General features: G+C 36.9%; 1 protein-coding gene across 2 annotated transcripts in view; it reads right to left on the bottom strand.

The window, feature by feature from the left end:
• CSMD3 (CUB and Sushi multiple domains 3) overlaps nucleotides 1-20,745 on the bottom strand; it is a 1,467,857-nt gene that overhangs the window by 279,149 nt on the left and 1,167,963 nt on the right. For both annotated transcript variants that reach the window (XM_027561290.1, XM_027561291.1), the window contains one exon: nucleotides 18,959-19,075. In XM_027561290.1, coding sequence (XP_027417091.1) covers nucleotides 18,959-19,075 — 117 coding nt within the window. The remainder of the gene's footprint in view (nucleotides 1-18,958; nucleotides 19,076-20,745) is intronic.

The raw sequence follows: 20,745 nt of genomic DNA, 5'->3' as shown, positions 1-20,745 counted from the left end.
ATGGTAGAAATAAATGAATCAGAGAGGAAAAAAGAAAACAAATGAAATGAGGACAATCTCAGAGACCTCTGGGACAATGTTAAACACCCCAACATTCGAATCATAGGAGTCCTAGAAGAAGAAGACAAAAAGAAAGACAATGAGAAAATCCTTGAGGAGATAATAGTTGAACTTCCCTAAAATGGGGAAGGAAATAATCACCCAAGTCCAAGAAACCCAGAGAGTCCCAAACAGGATAAATCAAGGGGAAACACCCCAAGACACATATTAATCAAGTTAACAAAGATCAAACACAAAGAACAAATATTAAAAGCAGCAAGGGAAAAACAACAAATAACACACAAGGGATTCCCATAAGGATAACAGCTGATCTTTCAATAGAAACTCTTTAGGCCAGGAGGGAATGGTGGGACATACTTAAAGTGATGAAAGAAAATAACCTACAGATACATTCCTAAGTATTTTATTCACTAAAGAACTATATATATATATATATATATATATATATATAACTATAAAACACTGGTGAAAGAAATCAAAGAGGACACTAATAGATGGAGAAATGTACCATGTTCATGGATCAGAAGAATCAATATAGTGAAAATAAGTATACTACCCAAAGCAATCTATAGATTCAATGCAATCCCTATCAAGCTACCAACGGTATTTTTCACAGAGCTAGAACAAATAATTTCACAATTTGTATGGAAATACAAAAAACCTCGAATAACCAAAACAATCTTGAGAAAGAAGAACTGAAGTGGAGGAATCAACCTGCCTGACTTCAGGCTCTACTACAAAGCCAGTCATCAAGACAGTATGGTACTGGCACAAGACAGAAATATAGATCAATGGAATAAAATAGAAAGCCCAAAGATAAATCCATGCACCTATGGACAACTTATCTTTGAAAAAGGAGGCAAGAATCTACAATGGAGAAAAGACAAACTCTTTAACAAGTGGTGCTGGGAAAACTGGTCAACCATTTGTAAAAGAATGAAATTAGAACACTTTAAAAGATGCTCAACATCACTCATGGTCAGAGAAATGCAAATCAAAACCACAATGAGGTACCATTTCACGCCAGTCAGAATGGCTGCAATCCAAAAGTCTACAAGCAATAAATGCTGGAAAGAGTGTGGAGAAAAGGGGACCCTCTTACACTGTTGGTGGGAATGCAAACTAGTACAGCCACTATGGAGGACAGTGTGGAGATTCCTTAAAAAACTGGAAATAGAACTGCCTTATGAGCCAGCAATCCCACTGCTGGGCATACACACCGAGGAAACCAGAATTGAGAGACACGTGTACCCCAGTGTTCATTGCAGCACTGTTTGTAATAGCCAGGACATGGAAGCAACCTAGATGTCCATCAGCAGATGAATGGATAAGAAAGCTGTGGTACATATACACAATGGAGTATTACTCAGCCATTAAAAAGAATACATTTGAATCAGTTCTAATGAGGTGGATGAAACTGGAGCCTATTATACAGAGTGAAGTAAGCCAGAAAGAAAAACACCAATACAGTATACTAACGCATATATATGGAATTTAGAAAGATGGTAACAATAACCCTGTGTATGAGACAGCAAAAGAGACACAGATGTATAGAACAGTCTTTTGGACTCTGTGGGAGAGGGCGAGGGTAGGATGATTTGGCAGACTGGTATTGAAACATGTATAATATCATATGTGAAACAAATAGCCAGCCTAGGTTTGATGCATAATACAGGATGCTTGGGGCTGGTGCATGGGGATGACCCAGAGGGATGGTATGGGGAGGGAGGTGAGGGGGGTGGTCAGGATGGGGAACATGTGTACACCTGTGGCAGATTCATGTTGATGTATGGCAAAACCAATACAATATTGTAATTAGCCTCCAATTAAAGTAAATAAATTTATATTAAAAAATAAAGAAATTGTTGCAAAATGTCTAGCTTGGTGTTCCTGTGCTATGTTTTTCAAAGGTTTATTCAGAATCATTAATAATTTATTTCCTATAACTGTGTTTTAAAATGAAAGAAATGTGAAACACCAACTTTGACACCCATTACACAATTAATGCAAATATACATTTATCATAATGACATAACAGATTTTTTGATAGTTATTTTGAAAATTTAGTTAATCATATTCTAGAGCATATTACTGTCATTGTCTTAGAGTATAAAAGGAATTAATTTTGTTTAAAGTGGAGAAAATATAATAGCAATAGGAAGTTATGATATACATGGTATTATACCAACACATAAGCTACTATACAATTTATAAATTACAGCTTTATAATAAATTAAAGCTCATATTAAAGGGTCTGAAACCCATTATGATGTCTACTGCTGAGAACTTTCAAGACCTACTGCTCCCCTTTCCCTTAGAACTCCTATATGGGCAAACTGATTAGAAGGCTGAATTTTCCCTTTCCTAGGGCATTAGTGGAAAATTCAAAGCATAAATGCACTGATCTGAACATAGAAACCCTCACTCCACTACCACCCTGTAACCACACTAAAACCCCCAAAGTCAATGCTTTTCCCTGATATTTTACACTATTTGGGACTTGTTTAAACTTCATTACGTGAATAATAAAAATCTTCATACTCCCTTGGTGTTTGTGTGGTACCAATCATTGCAGATGGTGACTGCAGCCATGAAATTAAAAGACGCTTACTCCTTGGAAGGAAAGTTATGACCAAACTAGATAGCATATTCAAAAGCAGAGACATTACTTTGCCAACAAAGGTTCGTCTAGTCAAGGCTATGGTTTTTCCTGTGGTCATGTATGGATGTGAGAGTTGGACTGTGAAGAAGGCTGAGCGCCGAAGAATTGATGCTTTTGAACCGTGGTGTTGGAGAAGACTCTTGAGAGTCCCTTGGACTGCAAGGAGATCCAAGCAGTCCATTCTGAAGGAAATCAGCCCTGGGATTTCTTTGGAAGGAATGATACTAAAGCTGAAACTCCAGTACTATGGCCACCTCCTGCAAAGAGTTGACTCATTGGAAAAGACTCTGATGCTGGGAGGGATTGGGGGCAAGAGGATAAGAGGACGACAGAGGATGAGATGGCTGGATGGCATCACTGACTCGATGGATGTGAGTCTGAGTGAACTCCGGGAGTTGGTGATGGACAGGGAGGCCTGGCATGCTGCGATTCATGGGGTCGCAAAGAGTCAGACACGACTGAGTGACTGATCTGATCTGATCTGATTATTCTCAAAATCCAAAAAAACAAAAACAAAAACTTGGTTAAAGGGCAACCAGAACAATGGATGCAGTTAAGAGGGTGTCTAGGCAATGACCACTAGATTTTCTTTCCATTTTTGCTTTGAATTAGTAATCAGCTCTGTTACCTACTAGCAGTCTTGGAGTTTGAGCTATGCTGCTTTGATCTACATTTGCTGAGTTCCAATGAATCTTTATCATAGATTCAGTCAAATTACATCATAAGTTTTCATAATTGACATTTAGAAACAAGAGTTGGGACCCACCTCAAAAAGACTCTGGATTGTGCATCTTAGACTGGACCTGTTTTGTGCCTCAGATTGAATTACATATATTCATTCCAGCATAAACTATGACTAATGCTTGGTTCAGAGAAATGACTCTTACTCTGTGATTGCTGGCTGTGGGTCTCAACCAGGCAGTGGCCTTTCTTCTATACAGTTCTGAGGAAAAATATTGATACTCTGTGAAATATGTGGTCCTGTTGGATGGCCAATTGCGTGGAAGAAGAGTTAGCATGTGGCATGTTGAGGTCTCCAGTCCTAAAAGCAGATGACTCACCACTCTATAAATATCTTTTGCTATAACTGCTGCCAAGGTTTCTTTGCAAACAAAGATCTTTATCCTCAAGCTTATAGAATAAAATACTCATGGTACCCATGTGACACAACTAAGAAGATAATTCAAATGCTACTTAAACTCCCAATCCTTAATCTATATAAAGCGATGATTGTTGTGGTGGAGCCCATAACTCTGATGTTACAAATTTGACATTCTGGAGGAAGAAACTTATAAATATGAGGAGATCAAAGGGATCTTCCCTCCTCCAAAGCATGCATGCGTGTTAAGTCGCTTGAGTCATGTCTGAGTCTTCGAGACTCCAGGGATTGTAGCCCACCCAACTCCTCTGTCCATGGGATTCTCCAGGCAAGAATACTGGTGTGGGTTGTCAAGCCCTCCTCCAGGGGATATTCCTGACCCAGAGACTGAACCGACATCTCTTTATGTCTACCTGCTTTGCCAGACAAGTTCTTTAACACTAGCCTGCAATGCAGAAGACCCAGGTGTGATCCCTGGGTTGGGAAGACACATTGTCGCATAGTCAGACATGATTGAGTGACTAACACTTTCATTTTAGAGAGCATTTCTGGAACCTCTAAAACACATCTGGTAATCAATAAACAAGCTAGTTAAAAAGGAGGTCCACAATTTGATCCAAATAGCAACTTAAATTTTACTACAATATTTATAAAGTGAAAATTTAAAATGTCTCAGATGGGCTTTTGTATCTCTATAACATGAGTTTGGAGAAGGCAATGGCACCCCACTCCAGTACTCTTGCCTGGAAAATCCCATGGGCAGAGGACCCTAGTGAGCTGCAATCCATGGGGTTGCAAAGAGTCAGACACGACTGAGGGACTTCACTTTCACTTTTCACTTTCATGCATTGGAGAAGGAAATGGCAACCCACTCCAGTGTTCTTGCCTGGAGAATCCCAGGGACAGGGGAGCCTGGTGGGCTGCTGTCTATGGGGTCACACAGAGTCGGACACAACTGAAGTGACTTAGCAGCAACATGAGTTTTGAATTAACTTTAATATTTACTAATATGAATCAACGGGCAAACCTTCATGGCCTTAATCAAAATAGAAGGTGAAATTATAATTATTCTTGGAGATCTCACTATACTTAAATAGATTACAGTTCATAACCTGTAATCTAAAGGACTTATTAAATATAAAGAGATACCCCTTGTCCAAGGTAAAGAGCAGTGGCTGCGATTTGCTGGAGCAGCTGTGAAGAGATATCCCACGTCCAAGGTAAGAGAAACTCAAGTAAGATGGTAGGTATTGCTGGAGGCATCAGAGGCCAGATACACAAACCATAATCACAGAATACTAGTCAATCTAACCACACGGACCACGGTCTTGTCTAACTCAATGAAACTAAGCCATGGCCTGTGGGGCCACCCAAGACGGGTAGGTCATGGTGGAGAGGTCTGACAGAATGTGGTCCACTGGAGAAGGGAATGGCAAAGCACTTCAGTGTTCTTGCCTTGAGAACCCCATGAACAGTATGAAAAGGCAAAATGATAGCATACTAAAAGGGGAACTCCCCAGGTCAGTAGGTGCCCAATATGCTACTTGAGATCAGTGGAAAAATAACTTCAGAAAGAATGAAGGGATGGAGCCAAAGCAAAAACAACACCCAGTTGTGGATGTGACTGGTGATAGAAGCAAGGTCTGATGCTGTAAACAGCAATATTGCATAGGAACCTGCAATATTAGTTCCATAAATCAAGGCACATTGGAAGTAGTCAAACAGGAGATGGCAAGAGTGAACATCGACATTCTAGGAATCAGTGAACTAAAATGGACTGGAATGGGTGAGTTTAACTCAAATGACCATTGTATCTACTACTGTGGGAAGGAATCCCTTAGAAGAAATGGAGTAGCCATCATGGTCAACCAAAGAGTCCAAAATGCAGTACTTAGATGCAATCTCAAAAACAACAGAATGATCTCTGTTCGTTTCCAAGGCAAACCATTCAATATAACAGTACTCCAAGTCTATGCCTCAAACACTAACACTGAAGAAGCTGAAGTTGAACGGTTCTATGAAGACCTACAAGACGTTTCAGAATTAACACCCAAAAAAGATGTCCTTTCATTATAGGGGACTGGAATGCAAAAGTAGGAAGTTAAGAAACACCTGGAGTAACAGGCAAATTTGGCCTTTGAGTATGGAATGAAGCAGGGCAAAGGCTAATAGAGTTTTGCCAAGAGAACACACTGGTCATAGCAAACACTGTCTTCCAACAACACAAGAGAAGACTCTACACATGGACATCACCAGATGGTCAACACTGAAGTCAGATTGATTATATTCGTTGCAGCCAAAGAAGGAGAAGATCTATAAAGTCAGTAAAAACAGGATAGGGAGCTGACTGTAACTCAGATCATGAACTCCTTATTGCCAAATTCAGACTTAAATTGAAGAAAGGAGGGAAAACTACTAGACCATTCAGGTATGACCTAAATCAAACTTCTTATGATTATACAGTGGAAGTGAGAAATAGATTTAAGGGACTAGATCTGATAGAGTGCCTGATAAACTATGGATGGAGATTCATGACATTGTTCAGGAGACAGGGATCAAGACCATCCCCATGGAAAAGAAATGCAAAAAAGCAAAATGGCTATCTGGGGAGGCCTTACAAATAGCTGTGAAAAGAAGAGAAACAAAAAGCAAAGGAGAAAAGGAAAGGTATAAGCATCTGAATGCAGAGTTCCAAAGAATAGCAGGGAGAGATAAGAAAGCCTTCCTCAGTGATCAATGCAAAGAAATAGAGGAAAACAACAGAATGGGAAAGACCAGAGATATCTTCAAGAAAATTAGAGATACCAAGGGAACATTTCATGCAAAAATGGGCTTGATAAAGGACAGAAATGGTATGGACCTAACAGAAGCAGAAGATATTAAGAAGAGGTGGCAAGAATACACAGAAAAACTGTACAAAAAAGAGCTACATGACCCATATAATCAGGATGGTGTGATCACTCACCTAGAGCCAGACATCCTGGAATGTGAAGTCAAGTGGGCTTTAGAAAGTATCACTACGAACAAAGCTATTGGAGGTGACAGAATTCCAGTTGAGCTATTTCAAATCCTGGAAGATGATGCTATGAAAGGACTTCACTCAATATGCCAGCAAATTTAGAAAACACAGCAGTGGCCTCAGGACTGAAAAAGGTCAGTTTTCATTCCAATCCCAAAGAAAGGCAACGCCAAAGAAAGTTCAAACTACTGTACAATTGCACTCATCTCACACGCTAGTAAAGTAATGCTCAAAATTCTCCAAGCCAGGCTTCAGCAATACATGAACCGTGAATTTCCAGATGTTCAGGCTGGTTTTAGAAAAGGCAGAGGAACCAAAGATCAAACTGCCAACATCCACTGGATCATGGAAAAAGCCAGAGAGTTCCAGAAAAACATCTATTTATGCTTTATTGACCATGCCAAACCTTTGACTGTGTATAACACATATAACTGTGGAAAATTCTGTAAGAGACAGGAATACCAGACCACTTGATCTGCCTCTTGAGAAATTTGTATGCAGGTCAGGAAGCAACAGTTAGAACTGGACATGGAACAACAGACTGGTTCCAAATAGGAAAAGGAGTTCGTCAAGGATGTATATTGTCACCCTGCTTATTTAATTTGTATGCAGAGTACATTATGAGAAACACTGGCTGGAGGAAGCACAAGCTGGAATCAAGATTGCTGGGAGAAATATCAATAATTTCAGATATGCAGATGACACCACCCTTATGGCAGAAAGTGAAGAGGAACTAAAAAGCCTCTTGTTGAAAGTGAAAGAGGAGAGCGAAAAAGTTGGCTTAAAGCTCAGTTTCTAGAGGCCAACCTGGTACTTGATATCTTGTAGGTGCTCAATATATATTTAAGAGAATGAGGAATGATTATTGTTGTCCTGGTTGATAAAATACATAATGATGTCTACATTAAAAGTTTATAACTTTGTGAAAGTCAAAAGATTAAATTGCCTTTGATTATGTTTGCATAGGTACATGTATTATAAACTGTATAATTAAAACCTTTTTATAAAAATAAAATTAATTTTGTTTTTGAAAAAAAAAAAGAAAATGAAGATCACGGCATTTGGTCCCATCACTTCATGGGAAATAGGTGGGGAAGCAGTGGAAATAGTGTCAGACTTTATTTTGGGGGGTTCCAAAATCACTTCAGATTGTGATTGCAGCCATGAAATTAAAAGATGTTTACCCCTGGGAAGAAAGTTATGACCAACCTAAATAGCATATTCAAAAGCAGAGACATTATTTGTCAATCAAGGTCCATCTAGTCAAGGCTATGTTGGTCATGTAGGATGTGAAAGTTGGACTGTGAAGAAAGGTGAGCACTGAAGAATTGATGCTTTTGAACTGTGGTGTTGGAGAAGACTCTTGAGAGTCCCTTGGACTGCAAGGATATCCAACCAGTCCATTCTAAAGGAGATCAGTCATGGGTGTTCTCTGGAAAGACTGATGCTAAAGCTGACACTCCAATACTTTGGCCACCTCATAAGAAGAGTTGACTCATTGGAAAAGACTCTGATGCTGGAAGGGATTGGGGGTAGTAGGAGAAGAGGATGACAGAGGATGAAATGGCTGTATGGGATTACCCACTTGATGGAGATGAGTTTGGGTGAACTCTGGGAGTTGTGATGGAAAGGAAGACCTGGCGTGCTGAAATTCATGGGGTCTCAAAGAGTCAGACATGACTGAGTGACTGAACTGTGCTGAGTGAACAAATAAGTATGCTTCATTTTAATCATCAGAACTACTGCACTCCCTAAATATCCAACAGTGGTCATGAAAGAAGCTGTAACCAGAAATGTAATAAATTAAGTTATATCTTTTGCATTTACAACAGGCTAAGAAATTGAGATCCCATGGCCTTTTCTTAACACTTAAAATAGTTCATATGGTTCACTGCATTTTAAAACAGAGTCTTCATATATTGAAGCCCACTGTAAAAGACATTTATAGAAGGGGTATTTATCACCACTACTTCTCCATTTAATAGCCAATTTGGGCTTCCCTGGTGGCTCACACTGTAAAGAATCTGTCAGCAATGCAGGAGACTGAGGTTAGGTCCCATCCAGGGGACCTCCCATCTTCTTCCGTGGAGAAGGGAATGGTTAACCACTCCAGTATTCTTGCCTGGAGTATTCCATGGAAAGAGGGGCTTGTTGGGCTTAGTTCATGAGGTCACAAAGAGTTGGACACAACAGCAACTAACACACAAGCTAGGCTTTTCTTAAACCTGGGAAAAATGAATGGTAACTCACAGTGGTTTTCTGAAACTCTAATTCTGTTGCTACACTCATTAAAGGCCTCATATCCAATATTGTCTAAGTTATGAGCCCCATCTAATCACTAGGTGGTAATATTTTGCTAATGATTTGGCTCATGTGTGTGCTTAGTCGTTAAGTCATGTCTGACTCTTTGAGACCCTGTGTACTATAACTATCAGGCTCCTCTGTCCATGGGATTTTCTAGGCAAGGATACTGGAGCATGCTGCCATTTTTCTCCAGGGAATATTCCCAACCAAGTAATCAAACCCACATCTGCATCTCCTGCATTGGCAGGTGGATTCTTTACCACTGCGCCACCTGGGAAGCCCTGATTTCGCTCATCTCATCTATTTAATATCAGTTTCAAAAGACACTCAGCTATAGTTTGCCTTTGAGATATGCTCTCTGCTTTGCACTTTGAAAGGACAACTTTACCTGGCTACCTATGAGGTCTTCAGAAGCCTAGCCACTGCATACTGCCTTGGTAGGCAAGATGGTAACTGCATTCAACTTTGTCTAGGAGCACAGGTAACATCATATCTTCCTTCAAGGAGATTCATTTGTCACAATCATTCAAGACAAGCAGATATAAAAGAGTTCACAAAAAGGGGTGGTGGTGGTTTCATTTCCCTACACGTATTAGAAGGCCCTGTCTCTTGAGTTAAATCCTGAGCTATTAATTGGTCAGTCAAAAGCTACTCCATCCTTAACACCATTAAGAAATAAACCTTGACTCTCATGGTACCACAGTGTTAAAACAAGCTGAAAATATTTTAGCAATTTTTAGATTTTGAGGGAAACATATTTTTCATTTATAAAAATATGTTTCATTTACTTAAGCCCATTTATCCTGTTACTAGTATACTGAACTACCTTGAACGGGGCCTTTTACCAAAAAAAAAGAAAAAAAAGCCTCTAGAATCTTTCCAAATTTTAATATAACTGGTGCTGCCACTTTTTACCCTTTGACTTCTTCACTGTAAAGGCTTTAGCAACTTCCTCTCATGCCTCTTGGAATTTCTGGGCCACTCATAGTAGCCATAAGTTGCCCATGGACTTCAAATGCAAGAGGTTCCCACCTGAAGCCCTATGTCATCACAATGACAATGCTGCATACTGGGATCTCCTGGAAACAGAGGCAGTTACAGGCTCTAAGATCATGATCCTCTCTATCCAGCTTTCCATTACACCTTGGATCATGAAAGTAGTACCTTGCAAGCTGGGTATGGCTGCTAAGGCTTTCTTGCTAAAATGGAAATGATACCTATTTGTTAAAGCCAAACGTAGGCCCCCTGGGGTAACCCACCCCAATGAGGGTGTGGTCTGCCCTAATCTTAGTTCCTTGACAGACACTATGGTTTCACAGGCATTCACTACTCTTCTGAACCCCTTAGCTAGAGGAACTGCTTGGGATCTTGAGTGGATAGCAAACAAAGTTTGTACATGTCACAGCAAGTACAGCTACCATCATCATACATGACTCAACTTCCTGGAGAGCCATTGCTTTTCAAATCTTAACTAAGACATCTCTGTTAAAGGACTCAATTAGTGCAACTGCCCAAACTTCAGTCAGGCATTTTACACTGACCACCCTTGTCAATAAATCAGTCCAACTGAACACTTTTTGCAAACTACTGGGCCGTTGCCAACTGTCTGACCATGTGGTCGAGGGTTGCCCTTTATGAGGAAAAAAATTTTGAAATCTTGTCTTAGACATTCCCAAAATGCAGACAATGCCACATGTGCCTCTACACAAAGTTCTAGTCATTCTTGCTAATGATCAAGGTACTCATTTCACTTCTCACCATATTGCTGAGCTCTAGAACAAGGTGTTCAATGAATTTTCATCTCCTTTACTAAATAGATCTATGATTCACAAAGTACCACTGTGGCTATAAACAAGTTCAAACATGGTGCAATTCACTCAGTCAAACACTGAGAGTGAATTGTGATGAAGGCCGATCCATCGTTGATCTTTAACTGCTCACAAGTTTCAAGCTCTCCTCCCCATCCCCCAGTTTCCCTTTTGCCTGATATTTGGGCAAGCTGATAAGAACACATGTATGCATTCTCCTTTATAAGCAATGGGAATTTTGAATCTCACAAGCCCTGACCAGCATGTAGGAGCTTTCACTCCAGTATCACCCCTATAAAACCCAAAACCAGCTAGCTTTCTTTGCTCCCTTAAGCAATTTTGGATCTGCTTGGATCCAATTTTGGATACTGTCCTGCTCTTCTCAGAAAGCCTCATTGTATCAGTAATACATCTTTTTTACCATCTTGGTCAAAGTGTGGTATCATGAGTCTTGACATCTGAACCAAACTTGAATGGGGGGTCCTATTCTAGCTAGTGACCAAATATGGCCACAAATCTAATTATGAATAGTAACCAAATAATTAAATAATATAATTTCACATATGCTAATTAAATATTCCTTACCCTAAAATATTAGGCTCAAAAAAAGCTTCCTTTCTTACAAGGGTAAAATTAGCTTAGTCATTTTGTATACTGACATTAACACAATCATCAGTTTTAAAAGAGTAAAAGAGCTTTCCTTTTCAAGTGTTTCATATTTAACTAGTGATGATAAATAGTAAATACAAATTTTGAGTAAACACACATTTTATGAAGATTATTCATCATTGTTAGATAAGTAAATTCAATATTTACAAAAGACAAATCATTAAATTTGATACAAATGTACTGCTAAAAAATGAAGTATCATACACTTCAAATATAAATAGCCTTTATTGACTGTAAGAGTTTATTTATTACTGAAAACTACATACCAGGCAAAAACAGAATGCCAATAAAATGTAGTGACCTAATGAGAATAAAAAAAAAAAATCTCAAAACAGTTTGTCACTAAAATGTGGGGAAACTCAGTGACAATAAATTACTGAATTAAGTATAAAGACAGGTAACAACCACATAAATTATGTAAACAATGCTGAATAAAATAGGTCATTTGAGAACACTATAAGATCAAAAGGGAAATGGTTGACGACAAGGGATTAATCTCCAAAATATAAAAACAGCTCATGTAGCTCTACGTCAAAAAAAGCAAACAATCCAATGAAAAAATGAGCATAAGATCTAAATAGATATTTCTCCAAAGAAGACATACAGATGGCCAAAAAGCACACTAAAAGTTGCTCAACATCACTAATTATCAAGAAATAAAAATCAAAACTACAACCTCACACCAGTCAGAATGGCCATCATTAAAAAAAAAAAAATCTGCAAACAAGAAACACTGGTTAAAGTGTGACCAATTTACATTCTCTCCTACACTGCAGGTGGGAATGTAAATTGGTACAACCACTATGGAGAACACTATGGAGGTTCCTTAAAAAATGAAAAAGAACTACCATATGATCCTGCAATCCCACTGCTGGTTGTATATCTAAAGAAAACCATAATTTGAAAATATGCATGCACCCTGATGTTCCCTGTGGCACTATTTACAATGGCTAAGACATGAAAGCAATCTAAATGTTCATGGACAGAGGAATGGATTAATAAGATGTAGTGTATATATATATATGTGGTGTATACACACAGACACACACATATATATACACACAAAAACACATATGTATATTTGTTGTTTAGTTGCTTATTTGTGTCTGACTTTTTGTGACTCCATGTACTGCAGGACGCCTGGCTTCCCTGTCCTTCACAGTCTTCTGGAGTTTGCTCACTTATGTCCATGTCCATGTGTACACACACACACACACACACACACACACACACACACACACAGTGGAATATTACTCAGTCATTAAAAAGAATGAATTAATGCCATTTGCAGCAACATAAATAGACCTAGAGATTATCATATCAGACAAAGACAATATCATATAATATCATTCATATGTGGAATCTAATTAAAATTATATAAATGAACTTGTTTACAAATAGAAACAGATTAATAGGTTTTGAAAACAAATTTATGGTTATCAAAGGGGAAATGTGAGGGGGAGGGAAAAATTTGGAGCTTGGGATTAACACACACTACTATATGTAAAATAGATACTAATAAGAACCTATTGTATAACACAGGGAACTCTATTCAATATTTTGTAATAACCTATGGGGTAAAGAATCAAAAAAGAATGAATATATGTACTGATATAACTGAATTGTCAATATATATATGTATACACATATATATGTTTATATATAGTGTGTGTGCATCTTAGTTTCAATCCATTTTGGTTTTTCCTTCTAAGTTTTAAGGAGACCTAAATTTTTAAAGACTACTTTTCATAGACTAAGAGTTTACACAGAAAATTGAAAGATGTATTGCAAAAATAGATTGTATTCAACAATCATCATTCAATTTCCTAAGTCTGTAAGATGGAAGAGAAGTAATACATTTAATGTATATAATAAGGATTAATGAGATAGTTGTTAATAGATCATAAGTTTTAATAAAGTTCAAATTAGTTTAAAAAATAAGTTTAATCCTATTTTGTAGGCAGTATCATAGAGAAAGATTTTTGCAGATTGACTAGAGGGAAAATACCACACTAGGAAATATAAAGACAATGGTTGTGAATAAGAAACAAAATATGTAGAGTAGAAGAAAAGTTTAAGGTGATGATAGCTAATTTAAAGATAAACAAAAATCTTTTCCCACAGCAAATACACAAAAGGTCTTGGTAACTCCATGCCCCTGTACAGAGTATACTGGACTGACAATAAGTTTGTGTGATTTAAGGATTCATGAATTTCAAATCTATGCAGCCAATAGTCTACACAACAACAAAAGATAAGAGATAGGGCAGATATCTGGGAAACCTAAGAAGGAAAACCTGAAAAACTTTTCATGCACATTTCCAAGATGCCACTTTTGAAAGCCAGTCTTGGGAAAAAGTAAGCTTTATATCTTAACAAATATGTGTTCAGTATGGGTCTTTAAGGAGGTGAGACTATCTGGGAAGCTAAACACAAAGTTAAGTCACCATAGACTATCCTGGATTTCCTCAAGGTGATTTACATGTTGGAATTCTCCAAGAAATCTGAATGTTAGTTTACATTCTATATAGTTAATATTTGATACATGCTTTGTAGAGTAATTTATACTAGGATTTTCTACATAAAACCATAGTAATATAGTCTATCCTCTGTAGTGTGTTGAATAGAGTCCCCTTAATATTCAACCCCACCCAGGCACTCAGAATATCATTGTATTTGGAAAAACGACCTCTGCAGATATAACTAAGATTCAGATGAGGTTATGGATTAGGGTGGACGCTAAATCCTACAACTGGTGTCCCTAGAACAAATGATACAAAATGCTACCAGGGTGGGTTGCCATGCCCTCCTCCAGGTGATCTTCCTGACCCAGGAGTTGAACCTGAGTCTCTTGTGTCTCCTGCATTGGCAGGGGGTTCTTTACCAGTGGGTAGCCATTCCCTTCTCCACTAGCGCCACCTGGGTGATGTAGCTACAAACTACAGAACTTCAAGGATTGCTTGGGGCCATTAAAGATAGGAAGAAGCAAGGAAGGATTCTTCTCTAGGAGCTGCAGAGGGAGTGTAATGTTACTGATACCTTGATTTCAGGGGTCTAGTCTCCAGAACTGTGAAAGAATAAACCTCTGTTGTTCTAAGCCACTAAATTTGTGATACTTTGTTAAGGCAGACTTAGGATACTAATACATTTATTTTGCAGATACTTTCCAGAATGTAAAGAGTGAGTGATGGAAGAAGGGGAAGAGAGGAAGGAGATCAGGAAGCGATGATAATTTCAAAAGGCAGTGTTGCATGTGAAATTAATTGAGGTACAATGATACTAATCATGAATGATTTCTCCTGCATTATAGTTTGAAGAGGCCCTCTAGGTTTTTAAAATCCCATCTCCTTAGATTGCTTTAAGCATCGTGCTTTACTAACTGGTCCATCTAAAATCTTCAATTTTGCCCTCTCTACTATATTTCTGTTAGGCTTTAAGCTAAAAACTCCATTACTTTCTATCCCAAGAAAAAACAGACAAACACAAACACTAGCCTTTGACTAGTATGGTATTTTGGTTATAGCTCTTACCTCTTTCTGTTTTATTTCAGCCAAGCTTATGGAAATAGAAATCCACAACATTTATTCCCCAAATTTACTAGCCACCTCCTCCTTGCAAAATGACTTTGGCCCTACACTACAGGTATAAATATATAATATCAATAAAAATGTTTCCCCCAACAATGTCAACAGTTCTCTTATATTCAAAATATCTATCCTATACCACATTCAAAATAAAATAAAATTTGTCTGCTATGTTTTTGGCACTTAAAAACAGTGCATGAAGACTATAGCAAACAAACCATAAAGGGAAACAACTTATTGTTAAACATTAAGATGAAGGAAAAATAAAACTTATTTTATTAATACATAAACTATGGTATTTTTTTTTTTTCTGCCCTTTGTGTGTCATGTAGGATCTTAGTTCCCTGATTAGGGATTGAACCCATGCCCCCCACAGAGGAAGTGTGGAGTCTTAACTACTGTATCACCATGGAAGTCCAAAATAGAACATTCTTAAATTAAAAAAAAAATTAAAAGGGAAATAGTTCATTAGAGGAAAGACAGCTAAATATCAACAACTGACCCATAAATGTTATTTTCTAAGTATTTAGAACCAGAATCCTACAGAATGAATATTACCAGATGACCCTAATAGATGAAGTTGAAATGAAATCAATGATGCTGATAAAAGTGTTATGAATTGACTCTTATCTAGAAAAACTTAAAGACAGAAATTCACTGACAAAATAGTATTCACTCAGTCAACCAGTAGAGTTACAGTATATGCACATTTAATTCATATGAATTCAAATCTACATTGGGCAAAAATAAATAAATGAAAGCAATTTTGTAGTAAATGACCTATAAGAAACCAAACTAGCTCATCTGGTATTATCTGAACAACTGCTATCTTTCTAACACTGGAGGAAAAAATGTCCTGTTAGAATTGTTGAGATAATATGGCTTACACAAAATACTGTGGATGATCTTCTACGGCTGACACGGTATTTTCATGGGTAATGTTGATTACATGTGGTTTTCTCCTTATATAATGACTTTAGAAGTTTAACCCTTGTAAAAACATGAAATCTCAATAAATGAATCGAGTGTATTGACAGATATTTTGCTACAATATTTAAAAATTAAATTCTAAGTGTCTGCATATAAAAGATATGGAGGAAGAAATGGTTATAATTTGGGATAAATGACAGGAAAAATGTGAAAAGTGATATGTTATGACGTGATATCAAAAGTCATAAAACACAACACAAAAGCAACAGAAAGAAATCATGGCAAAGTGAGAAAGAGAGGAAGAAACAAACAAACAAAAAATTTGATTTGCAGAGATCCAGTAACTGTTGCTTGATTATCTCACATTAAAGAGGGAAAGGTAGGGACAGAAAGATATCTATGACTGCAGTTTTTAATTCCTCTATTTTGTTTTCAGAAAATTTCAAGTGATCAATAGGTGATTAGATATTCACTGGAGATGTAAAGCACAAAATATGTGTTTTCATGCTTTAATTATACAATATAAATGTTTTATTTTTAGCCATGTTACTCTTAAGACCCTAGGGCTACTGAATAATCCATGTCATTTTATTTCAACTTTTGAGGTTAGGAGTACCTATGAATGTGAACATAAAGTGTGTTTGTATGTGCATCCAGGTGTGTATGTGACTTATGATATACTATATAATGACTTACACATATTTTATTTAATCATAAAATAACTCTAAGAAATAGACACATCACTTCTATTTCAGAGATACGAAAAGTAAGACTCATGTTATTAGTCCAATGGAAAAGAGAAAATTGAGTTGTGTTCTCAATCTGGAAATCTGTCTCCAAAACTGGCATTCTTAACCCAATAGTATGAATTATCGACTATGACATACTATATATAAATAGTCTTATTACTACTACTAACAATAGCTCTGCTCCATATACATAATGATCCCTGCTTTACACATAAAGAAACTGAGTTTCAAAGAAGTTATGTTTATTTGTCCAACGACAGATAGCTAATGTGTGACAAACTAAAATTTGACTTCATATAAAGTTTGAAATAAAGAATGATGCAACATTTATAGAAAAATATAATCAGTTTCCTTACTAGTTAATCAAAGTGTACCTGATTTTATCCACAGAAAATCCAAGACTTGTTTGAAAAAATTAGTGTTAAAAATCACCAATTGTTGGTTGTATTATTTTTCATATTAAGAGAATTTAATTTTACTTACATTAACTCTGCTAAAATACAAATTCCATTCACTAGGAATCCATTAATTTAATTTTAATCAGAACTTTTTTCTTCTCTCTTTGAATATACATACATATATAAGCTACTATCAAATACCTCCCGGTGACCAACATGTGTATGTATCGGGAAAGAAAATGTGATTTTCTTCTTTTTCAATCCTTTGGCTGCATTCTGTTCTCAAGAATAGAATCTAACAGAACAAATTAATGGCTTCCAGAGAGACTCAGATAGCCATGCAGTCTTCTGGATTAGCACTGCTAAGATTCTATCAGTCACCATGTAATATTTTTGGTGACTGGGGACTACAAAGCCCTCTAGAAAGGGAAAACTCTTCTGGGCACAAAATGCAATACAATAAACACAATTATATGGATGATTTTTTTCTTTCTAAACTGTCCTTTTCTTCATAATCAAAGAGCTCAACTCTGAATAAATAAATCAACATGCTAAGGAATAAGAGATTGCAGAAAAAGACTGTGCTAATTTTGGCATCATCAATTCTATTTCAAGGTTAAAATAAAAGATTTAATACTTCCTGTCTGATGATAATGTTCTCTTTACTAAGTTGTGGATCTTGGACTTGTTTCAGAATAGAGAAAAGGAGGATATATAGGTAAATTCTCATTATAAGAAATTGGACTGGAAGCATCAGCTTATTTTATTATCAGCACAAACATTAAGTGAAGATGTGATCCAAAAATCTTGATATGATAAAATCTATATCCTTCTGCTAAAATACTCCGTCATCCTGACCCAGACATTCATTTCCTAGCAAATTCTTCACCATGTAACACAGCGCTGTAAATCTAAATTGTAGAAGTCTAAAAATCTTTCAGCCTCTCTCCCACACTTTGCTGTTCACTAAATTTCCTTTGCCTATCCATCCATAAACAGAGCTTAACCTGGGTTAGATCCAGCTGAATTTCAGATCCAAAACCTTTAGAAGCCAGGTAAGTGACTTCTAAGACTTGTGATCAGGGAGATGTGAAGTCAGCAAAGGACACATTGTCTTCTCAATGCCAATGTAGAACAGATTGTCAGGTTGACAAGAAGAGCCAAAATGTCCTTTGCTGTCTTTTTATATTCACTGCTGTCGTAGAAACTAGGTGCTTAAAGTAAAAATATTTTTTATCTGCAAATGTGTTTATAAAATATAAAACTAATATAATTGTTTTATACATATTTTGTTATTATTGTAACAGCTCCATATTTGAATATATGCATATTTGGCAGAGCAGACTTTGCTTTATGCTCTGGTAATTTCCCATTTTATGAAATTCCAATATGAAGGCACTTGCAGGGTTACTGGATGTACTTATTTTTAAAAATTAAAAACAATCCTGTTTTCATTTTTATATTGTTGTTCACCTGTGTACTTGACTATAAATTCAGAATGCAAAAAATAAACTCAAAATTTTATTATTACAAAGCTACTATCTAAAAATAATTTTTGAGTACTTTATGACCAGTAAATATTTTCATTAAAAAGCAACTAACATTTTGAATAGCATACAGTGAAAATAAAGCATATTTAGAATGATATACTACATGATGAGATGAATCTTACTTACCAAACTCCTTGGGAACTGCTATAGAATAAACACAATTATGTCCCACACTGTAATTTTTTGGATAGTTTGGTGATAGAACAGTGCCTTCTGAACCTGTTGAACGACTTCCACACGGTGCTGAAATTAAAAAATATTATTTTTAGAAAAAAATTATATTATGAATATTTTCTTGATATAAAAATATGGCTAACTGATTTTAAGGTATATCATTTATTTATATGTTTTAACAAGGGTCCTCGTTGTCAAATATTTTAAAAATAAAAAATTGTGCACCTAGAAAATTTTTTAAGTATTCAGATTTACTCTTCTCAGAAGCAAAGTAATATAATAAAATTATAGTGGTGCTATCTATCTCTAGAGGTAATAATGGTGGCCTGCTTTCATTTATGATAAAAGAGTAAAGATAATCATCTCTTTTAAAATGATGAGAAATTACACATGCAAGTGGGAAATTGTTTTACTCACCACCAAGCTTTGAATCTACTCAAAATCAACTGTGATTATGCTCCCATCAAATTAGTTATTTCTATACCCAGGACAGGGATGGCTATATAAACACATTCATCCACTCATCTAAGTAAAATATTCTCTCATCAATCTCTTATCTGCTTATGATTTACATTTAAATTAGGAGTTGCTGATGGGTGCATAGAGATGGTGCATTTTTGCTACCTCAGCCCCAAATGTGCTGTGTTCCTTAAAAAAGATGAGGGTGAAACTGATTTCTGGAAAATTTGTAGATAGTGGTTCTGTTGTTCACAAGATAAGAGGATGTTTTGGATTTATAGTTCTGGAACACAGAAAGATATGGGCTACTAAAGGGGTTATAGTTATCAAAGCAAAATGTGATAGTTGATATTATTTACATGAATGGGATCTTCCAGGAATTATGTAGAATGAGAAAGATGGCCAAAGAGGAAGCCTGGAGAATGCCAAGGTAGGATTAGGGGGTGGCCGCGTGTAACCAGTTGCATCCGACTTTTTGTGACCCCATGGACTATAGTTGTTAGGAGCCTTTGTCCGTTGGATTTTCCAGGCAAGAATACTGGAGTGGGTTGCCATTTCCTACTCCAGGGGATTTTCCCAGTCCAGGGATAGACCTGAGTTTCTTGCTTCTCCTGCATTGGCAGCGGATTCTTTACCACTGAGCCACCTGGGAAGCTAGAGGGTGAGACAAAGAATTTAGTCTATTGGGAACCAAGAAGGAAGAAAGTTAAAATAAAAGAAAGTGTTCAAAAAATGTTTGGAGATGAAAATGGCAACTCACTCCAGTATTCTTGCCTGGGAAATCTCAAGGACAGCTGAGACTGGAGGACTACAGTCTATGACATCGCAGAATCAGACACTACTTAGCAACTGAACAACAACACATAATCAGGCAGATTGTGATTTGGGAAAATAGTTCTTGAAGGAAACATGGCATAAAATGGAGTGAAGTGACCTAGCAATATGGAATACAGAGTTTTGTAAGAAATTAACATTTATATATAGAATAATAGTTGCAAATGTTCAAAAAATAAAGTTTTTGACTAAAGGGAAAAAGAAAATGTTGTGTTGCAAAGTGGTAATAAATGAAAAAAGAGTCTGAGGGGGTTTGGAGGTCTGGAGAATTATGCAGCAGGAAACTGCTTCTCCAGACTCTGGTTTCCTCCAGGAGGAATGCTGCCCAGGCATGCCAGCCTGCTGGCACTACCCCTTACGCCATGGAGATGCAGGAGCTTCTTGATTGGTGAGCCCAGGACAGAAACTGTATTGTTGGTCTCCTCTTCAACCTGTTTAAGGATTAA

This window comes from Bos indicus x Bos taurus, chromosome 14, assembly GCF_003369695.1.
Source record: "Bos indicus x Bos taurus breed Angus x Brahman F1 hybrid chromosome 14, Bos_hybrid_MaternalHap_v2.0, whole genome shotgun sequence".
Taxonomy (NCBI): domain Eukaryota; kingdom Metazoa; phylum Chordata; class Mammalia; order Artiodactyla; family Bovidae; genus Bos; species Bos indicus x Bos taurus.
Note: the sequence above shows the minus strand (reverse complement) of the source record. Positions and strands in the feature narration are given on the sequence as shown.